The sequence below is a fragment of the Cynocephalus volans genome, chromosome 6 (genome assembly GCF_027409185.1).
Source record: "Cynocephalus volans isolate mCynVol1 chromosome 6, mCynVol1.pri, whole genome shotgun sequence".
Classification (NCBI taxonomy): Eukaryota; Metazoa; Chordata; class Mammalia; order Dermoptera; family Cynocephalidae; genus Cynocephalus; species Cynocephalus volans.
This window is the reverse complement of record NC_084465.1, coordinates 120,806,460-120,828,733: the sequence shown is the minus strand read 5'-3', so window position 1 is coordinate 120,828,733 and position 22,274 is coordinate 120,806,460. Positions and strand designations below refer to the sequence as shown.

The 22,274-nt window shown below is 36.2% G+C and overlaps 1 protein-coding gene across 1 annotated transcript in view; it reads right to left on the bottom strand.

Moving 5' to 3' along the window:
* The window catches only part of LOC134381045 (phospholipid-transporting ATPase ABCA3-like), a 180,436-nt gene that overhangs the window by 22,485 nt on the left and 135,677 nt on the right, over nt 1-22,274 (bottom strand). The window contains exons 21-22 of the mRNA XM_063101131.1: nt 16,945-17,167; nt 735-887 (exon numbers count right to left, since the gene is read on the bottom strand). Coding sequence (XP_062957201.1) covers nt 735-887; nt 16,945-17,167 — 376 coding nt within the window. The remainder of the gene's footprint in view (nt 1-734; nt 888-16,944; nt 17,168-22,274) is intronic.

The following is a 22,274-nucleotide window of genomic DNA, read 5'->3' as shown; positions in this document are numbered from 1 at the left end:
ACTGGGTGACTTATAAAGAAAAACAAAATTTATTGCTTACAGTTGTGAAGCTGGGAAGTCCAAAGTCCATCTGCTGGTGGCAACAGTGACCCAGGGTCTCACATTGCATGATGGTGGAAGCAGAGACAGCAGAGAGACTAACTTCCTCATTCGCACTCTTTTTAAAGTCCTCAGAACCACGCCCCTGCCCACAATTATTAATCCATTCACTATTGCCCAGAGCTACAATCCAATCACCTCTTCAAGGCTCCATCTTTCAATTACCATAATAGGATTTCCCACCCTCTTAACCGTCACAGTGAAGGCCAAGTTTCTAATACATAAAACTTGGGGGACACAATTCAACCTTCAGTGAGTTTGGGGGGATGGGACACAATTCAATCCAGTACAGGTGGAAAGGGATAAAAGAAATGTAAATACAGTATAATTACAATATAGACACTTACCATGAACATTCTTTCCAATGAAGAAATGAAATATGTACATTTACGTATTGAATAGGCTTTGAATCTTAGCTATGTCTTGTATAAACTGTGTGACATAGGGAAAGTTATGTGCATTTGTATAAGCTTTAGTTTCCTCAAGATGAAGATAACACATAGCTTGATGTGTTATTGTAAAGACTTACAACAATGTTTCAGAGGTATTCAGATATAACAAATAATTGGCCACTAGTTAACAGGTAATTGGTTACGAGCATCTCTGATGAGCCTTGGAGAGCTCCAGATACTCACCTTTCCTACAAGCAGTGGAGTTAGAAACAATGTTCATGGAGGAACACAGTTTCTTAAACTGTTGGATGTCACAGTACTTGCTTATGCTCATTCCAAGGTTATAAATGGGTAACAGCATAAATGAATTAAGTATGGTGTTTTTATATCTTATGCCTGTGATTTAAAAGATGATAACGTTAACATGCTTTATATGAAATAAACTGTCCCAGGAAAACCAAATCTCCCCAAGTTAATCAAATTAAACTAAGAAAATTACAAAGCCACAATACTATTCTCACAAAACTTTAGTCTCTTGCCATCAAGTATACTACCACTGAGGTCTTAAAATGCAGTTTGTGTTGATAATTACAGTTTTGGAAAATCATTTTGAGAACGGTGATGTTCATATGATCTGCCTTCCTCTTTTCTAATGAGAACAGGAAACCAATACTGATTATTTCTCACATTTCTTATTCTACATGATCAGTAAAGAAGCAAAGATGTGATAGGAATTTAGCCTGGGACTCAACAGTGGGAAAGAGATAAAAAAATATTTTATCATATATTTATGAATGATATTCGTGTACAATTTTCCTTTCTTCTATATTCTTAACTATTTATGCAGTCAAAGTTATATTAACTTCACAGAATGAGTAGAGAAGCTGTTTTCACCATGTTCTCGAGAAGAGTTGGCATTATTTGAGAATTACATGCTTTTAAAAAGAAATTTGCATGTTTCATAAAGCTCACTAGTGTAGCAATAGAGACCTCATGTTTTCTTTTTGGAAAGAGTTTTAACTAATGATTTAATTTCTCAAATGATGCACAGGATCGTTTACATTTTAAAATTCTTTAAGTAAGTGTTGGGAAGGTTTTTTTTACATAATTGTATCTAATTATTCCAAATTTTCAAATGTGTTACCTTAGAATTATCTATCATATCTTTTTGAACTAATGTATGTGTTTATGCTTCCATTTTATTCCTAATACTCATTATTTGGGCTTTTTTTTTCTTTATCAACTTACTAGAGTTGTGTAAATGTTATAATCCTTTCAAAGAACACATTTTTGGCTCTTTTTGTATTCTCTCATATTTTCGTTTGCTATTTCTTTAACTTCTACTCTAATCTTTCTTATATAATTCCTTCTACTTTTCTTAGACTTATTCTGTTGGATAAACTAGGTTCTTGGGTAGTTAATTTTTAGCTATTCATTTCCCTCTAATGTTGTAACTTAAAGCTATAAATTTATCTTAGGTACCAGTTAGTTGCACAGTATTTTTTCTTGGTTCAGTTCCATATATTTCCTAATTTTCATTTTGATTTTTTCTTTGTCTAGTTACTTACGAGTATACTTTTCTAGTTTCAAATATACAGTTCTGTTAGTTTTTACTAACACCATGGAGTGAATTGGGAAGTGTTCTCTCTTCCTTTATTTTCAGAAGGATTATGTGTAGTATTGTTGTTTCTTCCCTTAAAAGTTTATAAGAATGTACCAGTAAAATGATATGGCATGGAATGTTTTCTTGGGGAAGTTTTGATAACAAATTCAGATTCTTTTGTATATAGGAGATGTGGTACAATAAATAGTATATTTAGTCTTTGTCCCCAATTCTTGACACAGAGCTTCTAAAATTGAAATTTTATGCACTGTAAGGAGTATCTTTTAGTACCTGTAATGAATCTCTTTGAACTTACCCAAGGTTATAATAATGAGGTGACATGTGGCAGCCCATAGACAGCCTGAGGATGAGGCTGGTGATCCTCAGCAGGTGAAAAACCAAGCAGGTAATTAAAAGGCTTGCACCTTCAGCCCCAGCCCCTTACCTCTGGGGAGAGGAGAGGGACCAGAAATAGAGTTCAATCACATAGCCAATGACTTAGTCAATCATGGCAACATGACACCTATTTAAAACCCTGAAACCACAGGGCTCAAGAAACTTTTGAGTTGAGCATGTCAATGTGGTGAGAGGGAGGAACGCCTGCAGAGGGCATGGAAGCTCTGCACACTCTCCCCACCTCACCCCTACCTTGACATATGCCTCTCTTCTGTTTGACCCTTCCCGATTGGTATCCTTTGCAGTAAAACTGTAATTGTAAGATTTCTATTTAACCAAGAATCAAGGCATATCATATTTTAAAAGTAATTTTGCATTTCATCTAAGTTGTTGAATTTGTTGGCATAAAGTGGTCCATGATATTCCATTATCGCCTTTTTAGTGTTTGGAGGATCTGTGGTAGTGTTTCCTCTTTTGTTCCTGATATTAGTAATTTGTGTTCTTTCTTTTCTTGGTTGGTTTATCTAAGGGTTTATCAGTTTTGTTTATATTTCCAAGAATTAATGTTTTAATCTTTTCTAACATAACCATTTAAAGCTAAACTTTTAGCAAAAGTTGATATGCTGAATTTTATTGTCACATTCCAGTAATTTTTAAATTTCTCTTGGTATTCTGCTTAGATGATGTGTTATTTAGGAGTGGAATGTTTAATTACCCAATATTTGAAGGCCTTAAAAATATATCTTATTGAAAGAAGAAACAACAATCACAATAATACAATGAAATTTCAAAAGGAGAGAACAGAATTGTGGTTACTAGAAGTGGAAAAGAGGGAGGGAAGGGGGAATAGTGAAATATTGGTTAATGGACACAAAGAATGATTGTTCTGTAGTGATGAATATACTAACTTCTAATGATGAATATACTAATTTGTAATGATGAATACACTAACTATCCTGATTTGAACATCACATATTGCACACATGTATTGATATTCAACTCTGTTCCCCACAAATACGTATATTCAATTATGTTTCAAAAAACAAAACAAAACAAAATCCTCGGTAAAGCTGAGCCTTTCAGATGGGTTAGCCTACCGTCTCCTCAGGTTACCAGTGCTCCTGAATAAAGCTGCCTTCCCTTTTCACCAAAACAAAACAAACAACCAAACAGTATATATATATATGTGGGTATGTGTATATACATATGTAATATATATATATATATATCATTGATTTTTAATGTATTTTCATTTTTGTCAAGGATCAGCCCTAAATAATTTCAGTATTTTTTTATTTATTGAGAATTATTTTATGAACTAGAATTTTTTATTTTGATGAATGTTCTATATAACAAAGAAAGAATTATATTCTGTAGTTGTTGGATATAGTGTTCTGTAAATGTCAATTAAATAAGGCATTTATTAAGCAGGTTGGACCTTTTTGTCCTTAATGAATTTGTCTAGTAATTCATGTTACTGAAAGACATGTTAAAAATTCAACTACTGATTGTGAAGTTCATCCACATGTTTTGAAACTCTGTTGGGAGGCTCACAAATCCTATGATTGTAGTGTCTTCCTGACGAATATTCCCTTCCATCGTTATGAAACACACTTCTGTATTTCTGGCAATCATTATCAGGGTAGTCTTGAGGTCTAATTTATCTGATATTAATATAGTCATTTCAGGTTTCTTATGCTTTTTAAAAATACTATCTCTGTTTCATCGTTTATTTTTAATCTCTCTCTTTAAAGTGTCTCTTGAGTCATGTAAAAAAATCCACATTACAATGTCTGCCTATTAATTAGGATGATTAGACAGTTTATATTCAATGTAGTTATTGATACTTTTAGATTTATTTCCGATCTTTTCTATTTGTTTTTTGTCTTTCCTATCTATTACTTGCTCATATATTCCTTCTTTCTTAACTTTATTGGGGGGTTAATTGAATAGCTCATATGTGGTGCTCATTGTATTTATCCTGCTTGGGTTTCACCGAGCTCCTTCAGTCTTAATTTTCTATCTTTAACAAAATTGAGGAAACTTTAATCCATAGGTCTCCAAATACCTTTATTTGCCATTCTTCTCCACCTCTTGTTCTGGATCTCCATTACATATGTGATAGACTTTTTGAGATGGGCATACAGGTCACTAGGCTCTGTTCTTTCTTTTTTCCAATCTCTTTTTTCTTTCTATTCTTCTGATTGGATAATCCAAATTGGCCATTTTTCAAAGTATTTGTATATTATGTAATTTCCAAAATGCTGTGAAATCCATTCAGTGATATTTTATTTTAGTTTTACAATTTTAACAATTTATAGTTTCTACGTCCCTGTGAAATTTCCTATTTGTCATTCATTAATAGATTCATATCCTTTACAACCTTGAGCATGGTTATAAGAACTGTTTTAAAATCCTTGTCTCCTCATGCCAATATTTGTGTCATTTATTTTCTCTTCTCTTCAATATGACTCACATTTTCCCTTCTTCATATGTCTAATAACTTTGGATTGCATTCTGGACATTTTGACTTTCATGTTGTCACAGCTCTGGATTCTTTTATTTTCATCTGAGTAAATTGCTTCAGCAAGCAGCTAATTTTACTGAAATGAAACTCAAAAATCAGTACAGATGTTTTATTCTCTGTTAGAATTCTTCTTGTATTCTCCCTTGCACTTGCATGGTCTGGGAATCAGCAGAGGTCTGGGCATATTTTATACAGAAAATATGGAGATTCCCTTTGTGATGTACTCCCTTTTTCCACTTCTAAGCCTCTGTGATCGTCTCAAATTATGTCCTCTGACTTCTCAACCTAAGCTTGCAAGTTTCTATCAGAATTCAGCTACCCTACATCTCCAAACTATGGCTGTCCTAGGACAAAAGAAAAAAAAATGGGAAACTCACACAATACTTTTTTATTCCAAGTGTGAACTTTCTTCCAATTTCTTCCTACTTTTGTTTATTGTGAAGTGCCTTCAGATTTTTAAAATTCTGTCCATAGTTTGTAATTGTTATGTGTGGGAGAACAGGTCTAAGTCCTGCACATTTATTTTTTATTATTATTTTTTCTTTTTTTTCTTTTTAAATTTTATTTTGTCGATATACATTGTGGCTGATTATTGCTCCCCACCACCAAAACCTCCCTCCCTTCTCCCTCCCCCCCCCCAACAATGTCCTTTCTGTTTGCTTGTCGTATCATCTTCAAGTAATTGTGGTTGTGATATCTTCTTCCCCCCCGTTTATGTGTGTGTGTGTGTGTGTGTGTGTGTGAATTTATATATTAATTTTTAGCTCCCACCAATAAGTGAGAACATGTGGTATTTCTCTTTCTGTGCCTGACTTGTTTCACTTAATATAATTCTCTCAAGGTCCATCCATGTTGTTGCAAATGGCAGTATTTCATTCGTTTTTATAGCTGAGTAGTATTCCATTGTGTAGATGTACCACATTTTCCATATCCACTCATCTGATGATGGGCATTTGGGCTGGTTCCAACTCTTGGCTATTGTAAAGAGTGCTGCAATGAACATTGGGGAACAGGTATACCTTCGACTTGATGATTTCCATTCCTCTGGGTATATTCCCAACAGTGGGATGGCTGGGTCGTATGGTAGATCTATCTGCAATTGTTTGAGGAACCTCCATACCATTTTCCATAGAGGCTGCACCATTTTGCAGTCCCACCAACAATGTATGAGAGTTCCTTTTTCTCCGCAACCTCGCCAGCATTTATCGTTCAGAGTCTTTTGGATTTTAGCCATCCTAACTGGGGTTAGATGGTATCTCAATGTGGTTTTGATTTGCATTTCCCGGATGCTGAGTGATGTTGAGCATTTTTTCATATGTCTGTTGGCCTTTTGTATATCTTCCTTAGAGAAATGCCTACTTAGCTCTTTTGCCCATTTTTTAATTGGGTTGCTTGTTTTCTTCTTGTAAAGTTGTTTGAGTTCCTTATATATTCTGGATATTAATCCTTTGTCAGATGTATATTTTGCAAATATTTTCTCCCACTCTGTTGGTTGTCTTTTAACTCTGTTAATTGTTTCTTTGGCTGTGCAGAAGCTTTTTAGTTTGATATAATCCCATTTGTTTATTTTTCCTTTGGTTGCCCATGCTTTTGGGGTCGTATTCATGAAGTTTGTGCCCGGTCCTATTTCCTGAAGTTTTTCTCTTATGTTTTCTTTAAGAAGTTTTATTGTTTCAGGGTGTATATTTAAATCCTTAATCCATTGTGAGTTGATTTTAGTATACGGTGAGAGGTATGGATCTAGTTTCATTCTCCTGCATATGGATATCCAGTTATCCCAGCACCATTTGCTGAAGAGGCAGTCCCTTCCCCAGTGAATAGGCTTGGTGCCTTTGTCAAAGATCAGATGGCAGTAAGTGTATGGGTTGATTTCTGGATTCTCTATTCTATTCCATTGGTCACTGTGTCTGTTTTTATGCCAGTACCATACTGTTTTGGTTATTATAGCTTTGTAGTATAGCTTAAAGTCGGGTAGTGTTATGCCTCCAGCTTTATTTTTTTTGCTCAGCATTGCTTTGGCTATGCGTGGTCTTTTATTGTTCCATATAAATGTCTGAATAGTTTTTTCCATTTCTGAGAAAAATGTCTTTGGAATTTTGATGGGGATTGCATTGAATTTGTATATCACTTTCGGTAGTATGGACATTTTCACTATGTTGATTCTTCCAATCCAAGAGCATGGAATATCTTTCCATCTTCTTGTATCCTCTCTAATTTCTCTCAGCAGTCGTTTGTAGTTCTCCTTATAGAGATTTTTCACCTCCTTGGTTAACTCAATTCCTAAGTATTTTATTTTTTTGGTGGCTATTGTAAATGGGCAGGCTTTCTTGATTTCTCGTTCTGCATGTTCACTATTGGAGAAAAGAAATGCTACTGATTTTTGTGTGTTGATTTTGTATCCTGCTACTGTGCTGAAATCATTTATCAATTCCAAGAGTTTTTTTGTAGAGGTTTTAGGCTGTTCGATATATAGGATCATGTCATCTGCAAACAGGGACAGTTTGACTTCATCTTTTCCAATCTGGATGCCCTTTATTTCCTTCTCTTCTCTGATTGCTCTGGCTAGTACTTCCAACACTATGTTGAATAGGAGTGGTGAGAGTGGGCATCCTTGTCTAGTTCCTGTTCTTAAAGGAAAAGCTTTCAGCTTTTGCCCATTCAGGATGATATTGGCAGTGGGTTTGGCATATATGGCTTTAATTATGTTGAGATACTTTCCCTCTATACCTAACTTATAGAGGGTCTTTGTCATGAATGAGTGCTGAACTTTATCAAATGCTTTTTCAGCATCTATAGAGATGATCATATGGTCCTTGTGTTTGAGTTTATTAATATGGTGTATCACATTTATTGATTTGCGTATGTTGAACCAACCTTGCATCCCTGGGATGAATCCCACTTAATCGTGATGAATAATTTTTCGTATGTGTTGCTGTATTCTGTTTGCTAGTATTTTAGTGAGGATTTTTGCATCTATATTCATCAAGGATATCGGCCTGTAGTTTTCTTTTTTGGTTATATCTTTACCTGGTTTTGGTATCAGGATGATGTTTGCTTCGTAGAATTAGTTTGGGAGATTTGCGTCCGTTTCAATCTTTTGGAATAGTTTGTAAAGAATCGGTGTCAATTCCTCTTTGAATGTTTGGTAAAATTCTGCTGTGAATCCATCTGGTCCTGGGCTTTTCTTTGTTGGGAGACTTCTGATAACAGCTTCAATCTCCTTTATTGTTATTGGTCTCTTCAAATTTTCTACGTCTTCATGGTTCAGTTTTGGGAGCTTGTGTGTGTCCAGAAATTTATCCATTTACTCCAGATTTTCAAATTTGTTTGTGTATAGTTGTTTATAGTAGTCTCGAATGATTCCTTGTATTTCAGATGAATCAGTTGTAATATCGCCTTTTTCATTTCTAATTTTTGTTATTTGAGTCTTCTCTCTTCTTTTTTTTGTTAGCCATGCTAATGGTTTGTCAATTTTACTTATGTTTTCAAAAAACCAACTTTTTGATTCGTTGATCTTTTGAATTTTTTTTTTGGTTTTCAATTTCATTCAGTTCTGCTCTGATCTTAATGATTTCTTTCCGTCTGCTAACTTTAGGTTTGGATTGTTCTTGTTTTTCTAGTTCTTTAAGGTGAAGTGTTAGGTTGTTCACTTGCCATCTTTCCATTCTTCTGAAGTGAGCGTTTAATGCAATAAATTTTCCCCTCAATACTGCTTTTGCAGTATCCCACAGGTTTTGGTATGATGTATCATTGTTTTCATTAGTTTCAATAAATTTTTTGATTTCCTGCTTGATTTCTTCTTGGACCCATATGTCATTAAGTAGAATGCTGTTTAATTTCCATGTGTTTGTATAGTTTCCAGAGTTTCGTTTGTTATTAATTTCTAGTTTTAATCCATTGTGGTCTGAGAAGATACATGGGATAATTCCAATTTTTTTGAATTCATTTTGACTTGATTTGTGACCTAATATGTGATCTATCCTGGAGAATGATCCATGTGCTGATGAGAAGAATGAATATTCTGAGGTTGTTGGGTGGAATGTTCTGTAGATATCTGCCAATTCCAATTGGTCTAGAGTCTTGTTTATATCTTGTGTTTCTCTACTGATTCTTTGCCTAGATTATCTGTCTAATATTGGCAGTGGGGTTTTCAGGTCCCCTGCTATTATGGTATTAGTGTCTATTTCCTTCTTTAGGTCTAATAGAGTTTGTTTTATAAATCTGGCTGCTCCAACATTGGGTGCGTACATATTTATGATTGTTATGTCTTCTTGATGGATCAGTCCTTTTATCATTAAGTAGTGTCCCTCATTGTCTCTTTTTATGGTTTTTAGTTTAAAGTCTATTTTGTCAGATATAAAAATAGCTACTCCAGCTTGTTTTTCTTTTCTGTTTGCATGGTAAATCTTTTTCCATCCTTTCACTCATAGTCTGTGTGAATCTTTATGGGTGAGGTGGGTCTCTTGTAGGCAGCATATAGTTGGGTCCTCCTTTTTGATCCAGTCAGCCAGTTTGTGTCTTTTGATTGGGGAATTTAAGCCTTTTACATTAAGAGTTGTTATTGAAAGGTGTTGATTTATTCCTAGCATTTTATTGGTTGTTTGGTTGTCTTAGGTGTCTTTTGTTCCTTGCTTTCTGATTTACTGTTTGGTTTCTGTGTTTGTTGGTTCCTTAGGTTGTAGATAGTGTTTTTGTTTGCTTGTTTTCTCTTCATGAATGCCATTTTTATTATACTAGTGGGTATTGATTTTTCTAGGGTTTTTATGGCAGTGGTAGTTATTTTTCAGGAACCAAACCCAGTACTTCCTTGAGGATTTCTTGTAAGGGTTGTCATGTGGTAGTGAACTCCCGCAGTTTTTGTTTGTCTGAAAAATATACTATTTGCCCTTCATTTTGGAAGGATAGCCTTGCAGGGTAGAGTATTCTTGGCTGGCAATCTTTGTCTTTTAGTATTCTGAAAATATCATCCCATTCCTCACTAGCTTTTAGGGTTTGTGATGAGAAGTCTGATGTTAGCCTGATTGGGGCTCCCTTATAGGTGATTTGACGCTACTCTCTTGCAGCTTTTAAGATTCTCTCTTTGTCTCTGAGTTTTACCAATTTGACTATGACATGTCTTGGAGAAGGCCTTTTTGGGTTGAATACGTTTGGAGATCGTTGAGCTTCCTGGATCTGAAGATCTGTGATTTTTCCTATACCTGGGAAGTTTTCTGCCACTATTTTGTTGACTATGATTTCAATGGAATCTCCATTTTCCTCCCCTTCTGGAATACCCATGACTCAGATATTTGATCGCTTAAGGTTGTCTGATATCTCTCTCAGATTTTCTTCCATGTCCTTGATTCTTTTTTCTTTCTTTTTGTCTGCTTGTGTTATTTCAAACAGCCCATCTTCAAGTTCAGAGGTTCTCTCTTCAACTTTGACAAGCCTGCTGGTTAAACTCTCTGTTGTGTTTTTTATTTCGCTGAATAACTTCTTCAGTTCAGCAAGTTCTGCTACATTTTTTTTCAGGACATTGATTTCCTTGTACATTTCCTCTTTCAGATCCTGTATGCTTTTCCTCATTTCATCATGATGTCTAGCTGAGTTTTCTTGTATCTCATTCAGTTTCCTTAGAATTATCACTTGAAATTCCTTGTCAATCATTTCAAGGGCTTCTTGTTCTACAGGATCTAGAGTTTGGGATTTATTAACTTTTGGTGGTGTACTTTCTTGATTTTTTGTATTTCTGGTATCTTTTTTTTGGTGTTTATTCATTGTGGCAGGGGGTTTCACAGTCTACCGGTTTGAGATTAATGACTAACGAGGATGTTGCTGTGGTTACCAATTTGGTATGGCTCCCTCCGTGACTGCTCAGTTGGCCTCTAGTGCCTTGTGTGTGTGGTTGCCTCGGGTCTTGGGCTTCTCCGGGGATCCACCTTTCTGGTCAGCTTGGACTCTGCTGGGCTGGTGGATCATGTACCACAGGGTATGTGATCTCTGTTTAGCTTTCACTTCCTGTGCAGGACTTCTCCCTGTTCCATGTGCTCTGGCCCAGGCTGTTGGATCGTGCAGTGGCGACCCCACCAGGTGTGTGGTTTCTGTTGAGTCTCCGCCTCCCTGGCCGCAGGTCTCCCCACTCTGTTCGCACTGCGCTGGGCTGGGGCGTGTCTTCTGCACCCCTCGTCTATCAAGTGGGCCTTCAAGACCCTGCTCGGCACCGCCTCGCCCAGGAAGTCTACCCGGTTTCTGCTAGGCACAGACGACCGGTCGCTCTGGGTGCCTTTGTAGCACTGTGTAGATCTTTTTCGGGTCTTGTTCACCTTTGTATCCCCCCAGCATAGACTGAATCTAGTGCCCACCTGCAGCCTGCTCTCCGGCAGGTTCAAGCGGACCTGGGAACTCTCCTACCACACTGTTCCCCACCAGAAATTCGTTAGGCTTTTTTCTGAACTGGTGGCCGCAGAGATGGTATCTGCCTCCCAGTAACAGGAAGTTTACCGGGGGCCGGAGTCCAGGGTGTGGTGGAGTGACAGTCGGCCCGCCCGTACTTCCTTGCCCTCCCGACAGTGGCTGGGGATGCCCCATGCCACCAGCCCCGCCAGAGAACCACGGAGGGAGTGGGAGGGGAGGCCGGCCCGCAGGCTCCAGAAAGCCCCGCGCCGGGCCAAGCAAGTGGGAAGGCTCAGTGACGGCCAAGCCGGGCGGAGCTGCCAGCACCTGGGAAAATGGAGGCAGCCCCGGGGCGGTGAGTGGCCTGGTGATGCAGGTGGTAGCCGGGTGGGTGTCAGCCCCCTGAACAGACCTGGGCCAGGGGTCACTCACTGTGCTGTGTGAGGTCGGGTGCTCACTCTCTGTCTCTGGTTTGTCGCCTTCCCTGTTCTCGGCCGCTGCCGCCTCGGGCTGTTCAGTCGCGGCGCAGCTCGGTCGCTCCAAGGAATCTTCTTTAATGCCGGCCTGAAACCTCGAATCCTGAATAGGACAGCTGGCTGCCTTCAGCGCGGCCCCGGCCTCCGGGATCCTGGCTGCTTCCACAGCAGCCCTGGCGCCGTGTTCCCTGTTTCAAGACTCGCTTTTGCAGCTAAGAAACAGTTCTTTTCCTGCTCCACACTTCAAAGCTGTTGCCTGTAAATGAGGCAGCCTCTCCTGCTGGAGGCAAAGTGGCGGTCACCCCCCACTACCGGCCAGCAGCAGCGGTCCTCCCTTAACAGATGGCAAGAGGAAGGTCCGCAAGTTTCCCGGCTGCCTGAGGCCCAGTGGCCGCCTTTTCTACCTCAGCTACTTCGCGCCAGTCGCTGCAGCCACCGCCATCTTGAAACCCTCCCAAGCAGATATTTTAAATGTCCATTAGTTTAAGTAACATGCATCACGGGCACTTCGAAGTCAACATGCGCTTATCAGTTTTCTAGGGATGCCACAAAAACATACCATAGACTTTGGGTGGATGGCTTGATACAGCAGAAATCTATTCTTTCACAGTTCTAGATGCTAGAAGTCTGCATACAAGGAGTCATTAGGACCAGGCTCCCTCTAAAAGCTCTAGGGAGAATCCTTTCTCGCCTCTTCCAGCTTCCACGTGTCCCTTGGCTTACAACAGCTCAACTCCAATCCCCAACATCGTCTTCTCTAGGCCTTCTTCTCTCAGTCCTCCACATTTATTAGTACATTTATGGGGTACAGAACTGACTATTAGTATTTGTGCACAATGCATGATTATCAAATCAGTATTATTAGCATGTTTGTCATTACAAATTGTAATTATTCTTTGTGTCCATTACCGAATTTCTCCCTAACCCCTCTTAAAATGCAACTTTAAGTGTTTATCCTCTTGTTTTATTTTCTAAATAAAATCTATTTTGTATATTAATTGTATTCACTAACCTTTCAAAATTCATTATTAATTCTCAGAGGTTTTCTGTAATATTTTAGATTTTCTATGTATAGAATAATGCCATCTGCAAATAATGAGTTTTATTTTTCCTTTCCAATACTTATACCTTTATTATTTTCTTGCTGTTGCAGTGAATAAAACCTCCAGTGTCTTGTTGAACATAGAAATGATAGCATCCTTGACTCATTCCCAAACTGAAGTGGAAATAACACCAATCTTATATTTTAAAATATTTAGTGAATAGAAGGGAACATTTCCTAACTTTTTGTATGAGGCCAAAATAATGATAAATACTAAAATCTAAGAACATTTTAAGAAAGGAAAATTACAGGTCAATTTGCCTAATGAACATTAATATAAAACGTCCTTACAAAAATATTAACAACATATATCTAAAATGTGTAACAAGGGATAATACAACAAAGCTTAATTATTACAGAAATACAGGATTAGTTTAAAATTTAAAAATAGTGAATATCTCCACATTAAAACAAAGAAGAAAAACTATATGATCAGCTCACTAATGCAAGAGAAAAACTATTTCTTAAAATTCAAAACCCGTGCATTATAAAAACTCTTAAACTTGAAAATGAATGAGACATTCTTAAACTGATGTATTGTATCTACAAAAAATAATTGTCATAAAATTGTTAAAATATCTTTTTTTATTGTGGTAAAATATACATAAGATTTATCATTTTAACCACTTGTAAGAATGCAACTCAGTGGTATTAAATACATTTATAATATTGTGTAGCTATTACCACTTTCTGTATCCAATATGTTTTCATCCTTCTCAACAAAAATTCTATACTCATTAAAAAATAACTGCTACTACTTTTGTCCCCCTAGACTCCAGTAACCTCTATTCTATTTCTAACTCAATTCAATTAGCCTATTCTAGGTACCTCATATTAGTTGAATCATACAATATTTGTACTATATCTGACTTATTTAACTTTGCATGTTTTCAAGGTTTATCCATGATGTAACTGGCATATATAAAAAACTTATTACTTATTATTGTTTATGGCTGAATAATATTCCATTGTACGTACATACCACATTTTGTGTATTCATTCATCTGGTGATAGACATTTGGATTGTTTCTACCTTTTAGCTATTTGGAGTAATGCTGCTATAAATATTGATGCACAAATATCTTTTATATGCCTAGGAGTAGATATGGCAATTCTATGGCAGGGCCATATGGTAATTCTCTGTTTAATCTGTTAAAAAACTACTAAACTGTTTTCCACAGCAACTACATCATTTTTACATTCTTACCAGCAATGCACAGGCTTCCAATTTTTCCATATCCTCTCTAACACTCATTATTCTTTGTTGTTGTTGTTTTTCCCTCTGTAATAGCCATCATAATTGGATGTGAAGTGGTACCTCATTATTGTTTTAATTTTCATTTCCTAATGACTAATGGTGTTGAGCATCTTTTCATGTGCATGTTGGCTATTTGTACATTTTCTTTGAAAAAATGTCCATTCAAGTTATTTGCATATTTTTAATTTGGGATATTCGTCTTTTTGTTGTTGCATTATGAGTTCATTGTATTTATGTTTATATTACCAGATCTTTATCAGATATATAATTTGCAAATATTTTCTCCTATCCTGCTGGTTGTCTTTCACTTTCTTGATTATGTCTTTTGATGTACAAAAGTTTTCCATAACGGCTGTGCTAATTTACAGTCCCATCAACAGTAGAAGAGTTTTCCTTCTCCACATCCTCGCCAGCATTTGTTATTCTTGGTCTTTTTAATAGTGGCCAGTCTAATTGAGGTGAGATGATATCTCAGTGTGGTTTTGACTTACATTTCCCTGGTAAGTAGTGATATTGAGCATTTCTTCATGTACCTGTTGGCCACTTGTATCTCTTCCTTTGAAAAATGTCTATTCAGCTCCTTTGCCCATTTTTTAGTTGGATTATTTGATTTTTTTACTGTGAAGTTGTTTGAGTTCCTCATATATCCTGGATATTAATCTCTTGTCAAATATATAGTTAATATTAGTAAACAGAGATCATCCCAAACCAACCATCTTTAATTACTTCTTGGAGAACACCTAATTTCTGGAGGAGGTCAGACTTGATATGTATTTCATAACTGTTTTATGTGATATTTAGACATTCTGAGTAAGAGCTCTTAGATACACCATGGGGACCTTTTCATCAATATCTAATCTTTAGGGGCTTTTAGAACCTAGGACTGCCTTGACTGAGCCATTGACATTTTCTGTACTTCAGACCAGTGTGATTGAGAGATAGGGTGTCCTGGGGGACTGCATGGTTGCATTATAAAAGATTGAAATATTGATATTGATTGACTCTTTACTACGATAGAAATGAGTAAAGAATCAATCACAAAAACATAGAAAGTCATCAAATATTTGATGAACAACATATTTAAATAACCTGTGAGTCAAAGTAGAAACTGCAAAAGAAAGTAGAAAATATATCTAACTGAATGATAATGAAAATACAATATATCAAAATTTGTGGGATACAACTATAACAGTACTTAGAGTTTTATAGCTTTAAATACTTGTATATTCCAAAGAATGTAGGCTTAATATCATGTAATATTTGACCTTACAAAGATAGACTAAGTAGAGGAAATTAAACCCAAAGTAAATGGAAGGGAAAATAAATATAAGAACAGAAAACCACTAAATAAGATACAAAAAATAGAGAATATTAACAAAGTCAAAATGTGCCTCCTTGAAAAGATTAATAAGACTGGTAAAAATTCTAGGAAGATTGGGGGAAAGAGAGAGAGAGAGACAGAGAATACAGTAATATCAGGAATGAATGAGCAGATATCAATAGTTATCCAAAGACATTAAAGGAACATAAGGAAATATTATGAACAATTTATGCCAATAGTTTTAGAAACTTAGATGAAATGCAAATGTTCTTTGGAAAAGACAATTTATCAAAAATGTCACAGGAGGGTATAAGAAATAGTAATAGACCTGTGCCTTGAAGAAATTTAATTTACAACTAACAACAAAACTTTACACAAAGAAAACTCCAGGCCCTGAGGCATTCACTGCTGTGTTCTATCCAATAAATAAGAAAAGTAAAATATCAGTTTTACACAAAATTTTGATATCAGCCTTATGATCTCAAGGAACTAATTTCTGCCAGCAGTCCAAATAAGCAAGTAAATAAATTCTCCTATATATCCTCCAAAAACTGAGGTAGTCTTTTGGACACCTCGATTTTAGCCCAGTGAGACCTGTGTCAGACTTCTGACTTGCAGAACTATAAGATAAAAGATTTGTGTAGTTTAAACTACTAAATTCATGATAATGTGTTACAGTAGCAGTAAAAACTAATACCAGACTAATTAGTAGCAATGTGATTAGCGCAGGAATGAGCACCAAAGCACTTCTCCTCTTATGTATTTTTAGTCTACTAATCAGAGATTAATTCTTTTTCATATGGATTAACATTCCCTTTTACAAAGGTGTGCAAGGACTATTACAGCAGGTCTTCAACTAACTTAAGGAATTCTTTTGTGGGAGGCCAAGCCCCCAGGAAATAGGTTGGAAGCCTATTCCTCTCAGTTTCTGCAAGATCAAGCTTCCTGAATTATTAACACAGATTGAATTAATATTTATAGGGTGATTTCGTAAAGGAGCAGCAGCAGTCTGTATTCTAAAACATTACTATTTGTAATTGTTGCAAGTCCAATCAATCTCTCCTTGAATCTCGTAATCAGAGAAGAAAATTATAATGATCAGTATTCTACAAATCCTGGGCAAACAAGTCCCTGAAGGAAGGGGACTGGTTTAGTGGTAATGTTAGTGGCATATTTTGTTTTGCATTGCACGGTACATAATGCTATAATTTTTTTTTCATAATGCCATAATATTAATGGCACTTAATAAAAGGTTGTTAACTTACAACTAGCATAAGCGCTTTTTCTCCCCAGAATCCCAGAACAAAACAACTTTATGATGTTCTTATCTTCAAACCCATTTTCCTTTATTCACAGGAAGCCCCTGGGAAGGGGAAATTATGTGAAAGTCTTACTTACCCTCTATGTTGTTTAGTATGATATCCACAATCATAGTAAAAAGCCCTGCACATTGGTTGAACATGAAGAGAAAGATGTAGGCACTGGTACTATTAGAAAACAGGAAACTTATCAGGTATATGAAGGGAATATTAGAACAGCCGAACAGCATAAGGATGAGCAATGTGTCCAAAAAGTGGTAATCCTTGATCAATACATCCAATCCGGCCAATAAGAACACCACCTGAGACGAGAGTACAGAAGTCAGAGTGAAGGAAGTATGCAACACGTGAGAACTCAAACTTGAAAACTTGGAGGAGGAAAAACCTTTCTTTATTACCACACAGAACGATTCATTAGTCAAACGATTTTGCTCATGAGCTTGATGGTGAGGCACTCCTTCCCCACCAGACAGCGGACCTGCTTTGCTCACCTTTATCCATGTTTTTTCTACTTGGAATGGTTTTGTTTTTCTGGGACAAATTCAAGGTGCATCCTTTCATCTTCTCCTAACCCCAAGTAAGCCCACCCTCAATATTTCCAGAAATCAGATTACCTAGTAGGAAAACTGTTTTTTAAAAGATTTTTTAAATTTATTTTTTAATTGAAACACAAATTGATTATACATATTTTCATTCTGGCAGCTGTAAGCCGTGATACTCAAGGCTTCCAGCTTCCAGAAGAACTTTTACTGATACCTTTTGTTGCTCTCCATTTTTAGATTCTGCCTGTTCCAGCTAGTGTGTTTTCCAGCTCCCACTCTCCCCATCTCAGCCACTGAGTTTGAGAAACACCCAGGGAAACCTGTAGCTAGAGGGGATCTAAGCAAGGAAAGAGAGAACCTGTAGAGCTGTTAAGAAAAATAAATTTCCAAAAATCATTTCATTAATTGTCTTCTGTTTTATTTTTTATTTTATAATTGCACAACGTAAACACTTTTTGGATTAAGTGTCCCTGCTTAGAGCACCCACTGCACCCCTGAATGTCACCATATGTCTATGTTCCCCTATGTCCCCATCTTGTCATTTAATTGTCCTCTTCTTTATCTGCCTCTTCAACTACTGGACTCTAAACTGTATCAGGGCAGGGGCCAGTGCATCATTTCCAGCTTTGGGAACCCAGAATTTATCAAACTGCCTGGTACATAGTAGGCGTACAGCCAGTATTTAAGGAATGAAAAAATAATGACAAGAAGAATGGAAAGTTTCTCTCTGTAGCTAATCAGAAGAGATCCCAAAGAGGGTACATATCTGTGGGGTACAGCACTGAATATCAATACCTGTGTGCAATATGTGATTCTCAAATCAGGATAGTTAGTATATTCAACATTATACAATATAATCATTTTTTGTGGCCGTTGCCAAGTTCTCACTAACCCTCCCTCCCCCTCCCCCTTTCCCACCTCTGGCAGAGTCAATTGTGTTCTTTTAAAAGTTCAAGGAATTATTATAATTGTTGTACCTTTCTTTCTCTCTCTCTCTCTTTTTTTATTCTTTCTTTTTTTCAGCTCCTACTCATGTGTGAGGACATGAGGTATTTCTCTTTCTGTACCTGGCTTATTTCACTTAACACGATTTTCTCTTAGTTCATCCATGTTTCTGCAAACGGCAGAATTCATTAGTCGTTAATTGTAGTTTCTCTGAATATTCCAGGGTTGTCTATTTTGGGCTAGTAAATGATTTTGTGCAAGATCCTTGAGAAGTGGACAGTAGGGTTAAATGAGAATATCTATTATATGATTGATTAAATGTTCTCAATGGTAGTAGAAAAAGGGACAAAGAAATCAAGATAGCTTCTGTGAAATACTTGAATACTATGGTTATGGCTGCTTTGTTTCTGTCACTGCACACACTCAGTCTCAAGAGAAACAGAGTGGATACAACCACTTGCTCAGAAGTCAAAGTGACCAAGGTATTTTTTGTTGAAAGTGTTGTTATGTTTAGGGGTGTCACTAATTATAAAATGCCCATTTCTGGAAAGGAAGACTCAACATTGTAACAATATAGATTTTCCCCAAATTAGTCTATAAACAAAAATATCAACAATCTATTAGATGAATGTTTAAACTTTATTTTGAAATCAACACACATTCAGAAATGCACAAAATATAGATGTACAGATGAAAATATTATCACAAAACAAATATTGCTGTGAAATTACCACACAGATAAAGACCACAATGTCACTCAAGGCACAAACACCTCCCTCTTTTGTGCAGGTAACCACTATCCTGATTTCTATGATAATCATCTTCCTTCTTTCCTTTATGGTTTTAACAAAAACAACCCTAAATGTTACCTGGAATTACATAGTGTGCATTTCTTTACACCTGGCTTCTTTTGCTCAGCTGTGTATTTTGTGAAATTTATCCATACTGTTGCCTAGAGTGGAATTTCATTTTTATTGCTATTTGGTATTCCAGTGTGTTATATCATATTTACTTATATATGTTTTTATAAATGTTATTCATAATAATAAACAAATTATTTAACAAAGTGACGGGACCAATTTACATCACCAGCATAATAATCACAGCTCCCAGTGTATTACATTCTCACCAATATTTGGTATTTTAGTCTTTTTAATTTTAGCCACTCTGGTAGGTGTGTATTAGTCTAGGTATTAATTTCCTATGGTTGCAGTAACAAATTACCACAAATTTAGTGAATAAAACAACACAAATTTATCTTATATTTCTGGAGGTCAAAAGGACAAAATGGTTCTCATGAGACTAAAATCAAGAAGTCAGCAGGGTTGCATTCCTTCCAGAGACTGTAGGAGGGAACCCATTTTCTTGCCTTTTCAAGCTTGTAGCATTTCTCAGATCATGGCCACTTCCCTCATCTTCAAAGCTAGAAGGTTAGCACTTTCAAATTTCTCTCTGACTCTGATACCTCCTCCTTCCTCTTTCATTTTTATAAGGACACCTGTGATTAGGGTGGACCCACTTGGATATTCCAAGTTAATCTCTGCATCTCAGTATTCTAAACTTATTTACATCTGTTAAATCCCTTTAGTCATGAAAGGTAATAGAGTCACAAGTTCCAAGAATTAGGGATGTAGACGCCTTTATGGGTCCATTATTCTTCCTACCATGATATATTATTTTGATATATATATTTTTATGTTTTCCATGATGGCTGTACTAATTTACATTCCCACCAACAGTGTATAAGAGTTCCCTTTTCTCCACATGCTCACCAGCATTTGTTATTTTTTGTCTTTTTGATAATGGCCATTCTAACTTGGATGGGATGATATTTCTTTGTGGTTTTCATTTGTCCTGATGATTAGTGATGTTGACCATTTTTATGTGTACATTCATATGTCTGCTCTTGAGAAATGTCTACTCAGCTCATTTGCCCATTTTTAATTGGATTATTTGGTTTTCTCATTTGCTTGTTTTGCTGTTAAGTTCCTTGTATATTTTGGATATTAACCCCTTGATGAATATATACTTTGCAAATATTTTTTTTTTCATTCTGCTGGTTGCCTTTTCACTTTGGTGATTGTTTCCTTTGCTGTGCAGAAGCTTTTTAGTTTGATGTAATCTCATTTGTCTATTTTTTGCTCTTGTTGCCTGTGCTTTAGAAGTCCCCTCCATTAAATTTTTCCCAGACAAAAATCTTACAGTATTTCCCATTTTCTTCTAGAAGTTTTGCAGTTACAGGTCTTACGTTTAAGTCTTTAATCCATTTTAAGTTGATTTTGGTATATGGTGAGGCATAAGGGTCTAGTTTCTCTCTTCTGCATATGACTATACAGTTTTCCTAGCACTATTTATTGTAGAGGCTGTCCTTTCCCCAGCGTACGTTCTTGGCACCTTTGTCAAAAATCAGTTGGCTGCAAATACGTACATTTATTTCTGGCTTCTCTATTCTGTTCCATTGGTCCATGTGTCTGTCTTTATGCCAGTACCACACTGTTTTGATGATAACAGCCATCCTAATTGGTGGTTTTTATTTGCATTTCCCTTAGTGATGTTGAGCATCTTTTTGTATGCTTATTGGTCATTTGTATATCTTCTTTATATATTTGTATATTTATATATTATATAATATATTACATATATTATATAAATATATTTATATATGTCTGTATATCTCAAGCCCTTTGCCCATTTTTGAATTGGGTTTTTTATTTTTATTGTTGTTGTCGTCATTGAGTTTCAAAATATATTTTGGATATTAATTCCTTATCAGGTATAGAATTTGCAAATATTTTCTCCCATTCTGTGGGTTGCCTTTTTACTATGTTGACAGTGTCCCTTGATCCAAAATGTTTATAATTTTGATGAAGTCCAAAATTTATGTATTTGTTGTTGTTGTTGCTTATGCTTGTAGAATATCCAAGAAATTACTGATTTCCAATGTCATGAAGCTTTGCTCCTATGTTGTCTTTTAAAAGTTTTATATTTTTAGCTCTTACATTTATGTCTTTGATCCATTTTGAATTAATCTTTGTATATGATGTAAGGTAAGTGCAAAATCATTCTTTTGCATGTAGATAACCAATTTTTCCAGCAAAATTTGTTTAAAAGACTGTCTTTTCCCCATTGAATGGATAGGCATTTTTGTCAAAAATCATTTGACCATAATGTGAAGGTTTGTTTCTGGGGTCTCTATTCTATGCCATTGGTCTGTATGTCTGTCTATGCCAGTAACACGCTTTCTTGACAATTGTAGCTTTGTAGTAAGTTTTGAAATCAGAAAGTGTGACCTTCAGCTTTGTTCTTCTCCGAAATTGTTTTGGCTATTTAGGCTCCCTAGATATTACATATGAATTTTAGAATACATTTTTCCATTTCTCAAAAAACTCGTAATTGTGATTTTGATAGAGATAGCATTTCTTCAGACTGTTTTAGGTAGTGTTGTCAATTTAACATTGTTTTTCAATCCATAACAGCACGCTTTTGCATTTAATTATGGCTTCTTTAATTTTTTCAACAACTTTAAGTTTCCAATATACACATCTTTTGCCTCTTGAATAAGTTTATTCCTAGTACTTTATTCTTTTGGGTGCTATTGTGTACGGAATTGTTTTCTTAATTTCCTTTTAAGATTGCCCTTTGCTCATGTACAGAAATGCAACTGATTTCTTAACCCTTGACTTGGTGTTGTCAGCACCACGCTCAGCCAGTGAGCAAACCAGCCATCCCTATATGGGATCCGAACCCGCGGCCTTGGTGTTATCAGCACCACACTCTCCCGAGTGAGCCACGGGCCGGCCCGAAATGCAACTGATTTCTAATGCTAATTTTATACACCTCATCTTTGCTGAATTGATTTGTTAGTTCTAATAGCTTTTTGCATGAGTGTGTGGAATATTGGGGGTTGTACACAAATAGATTC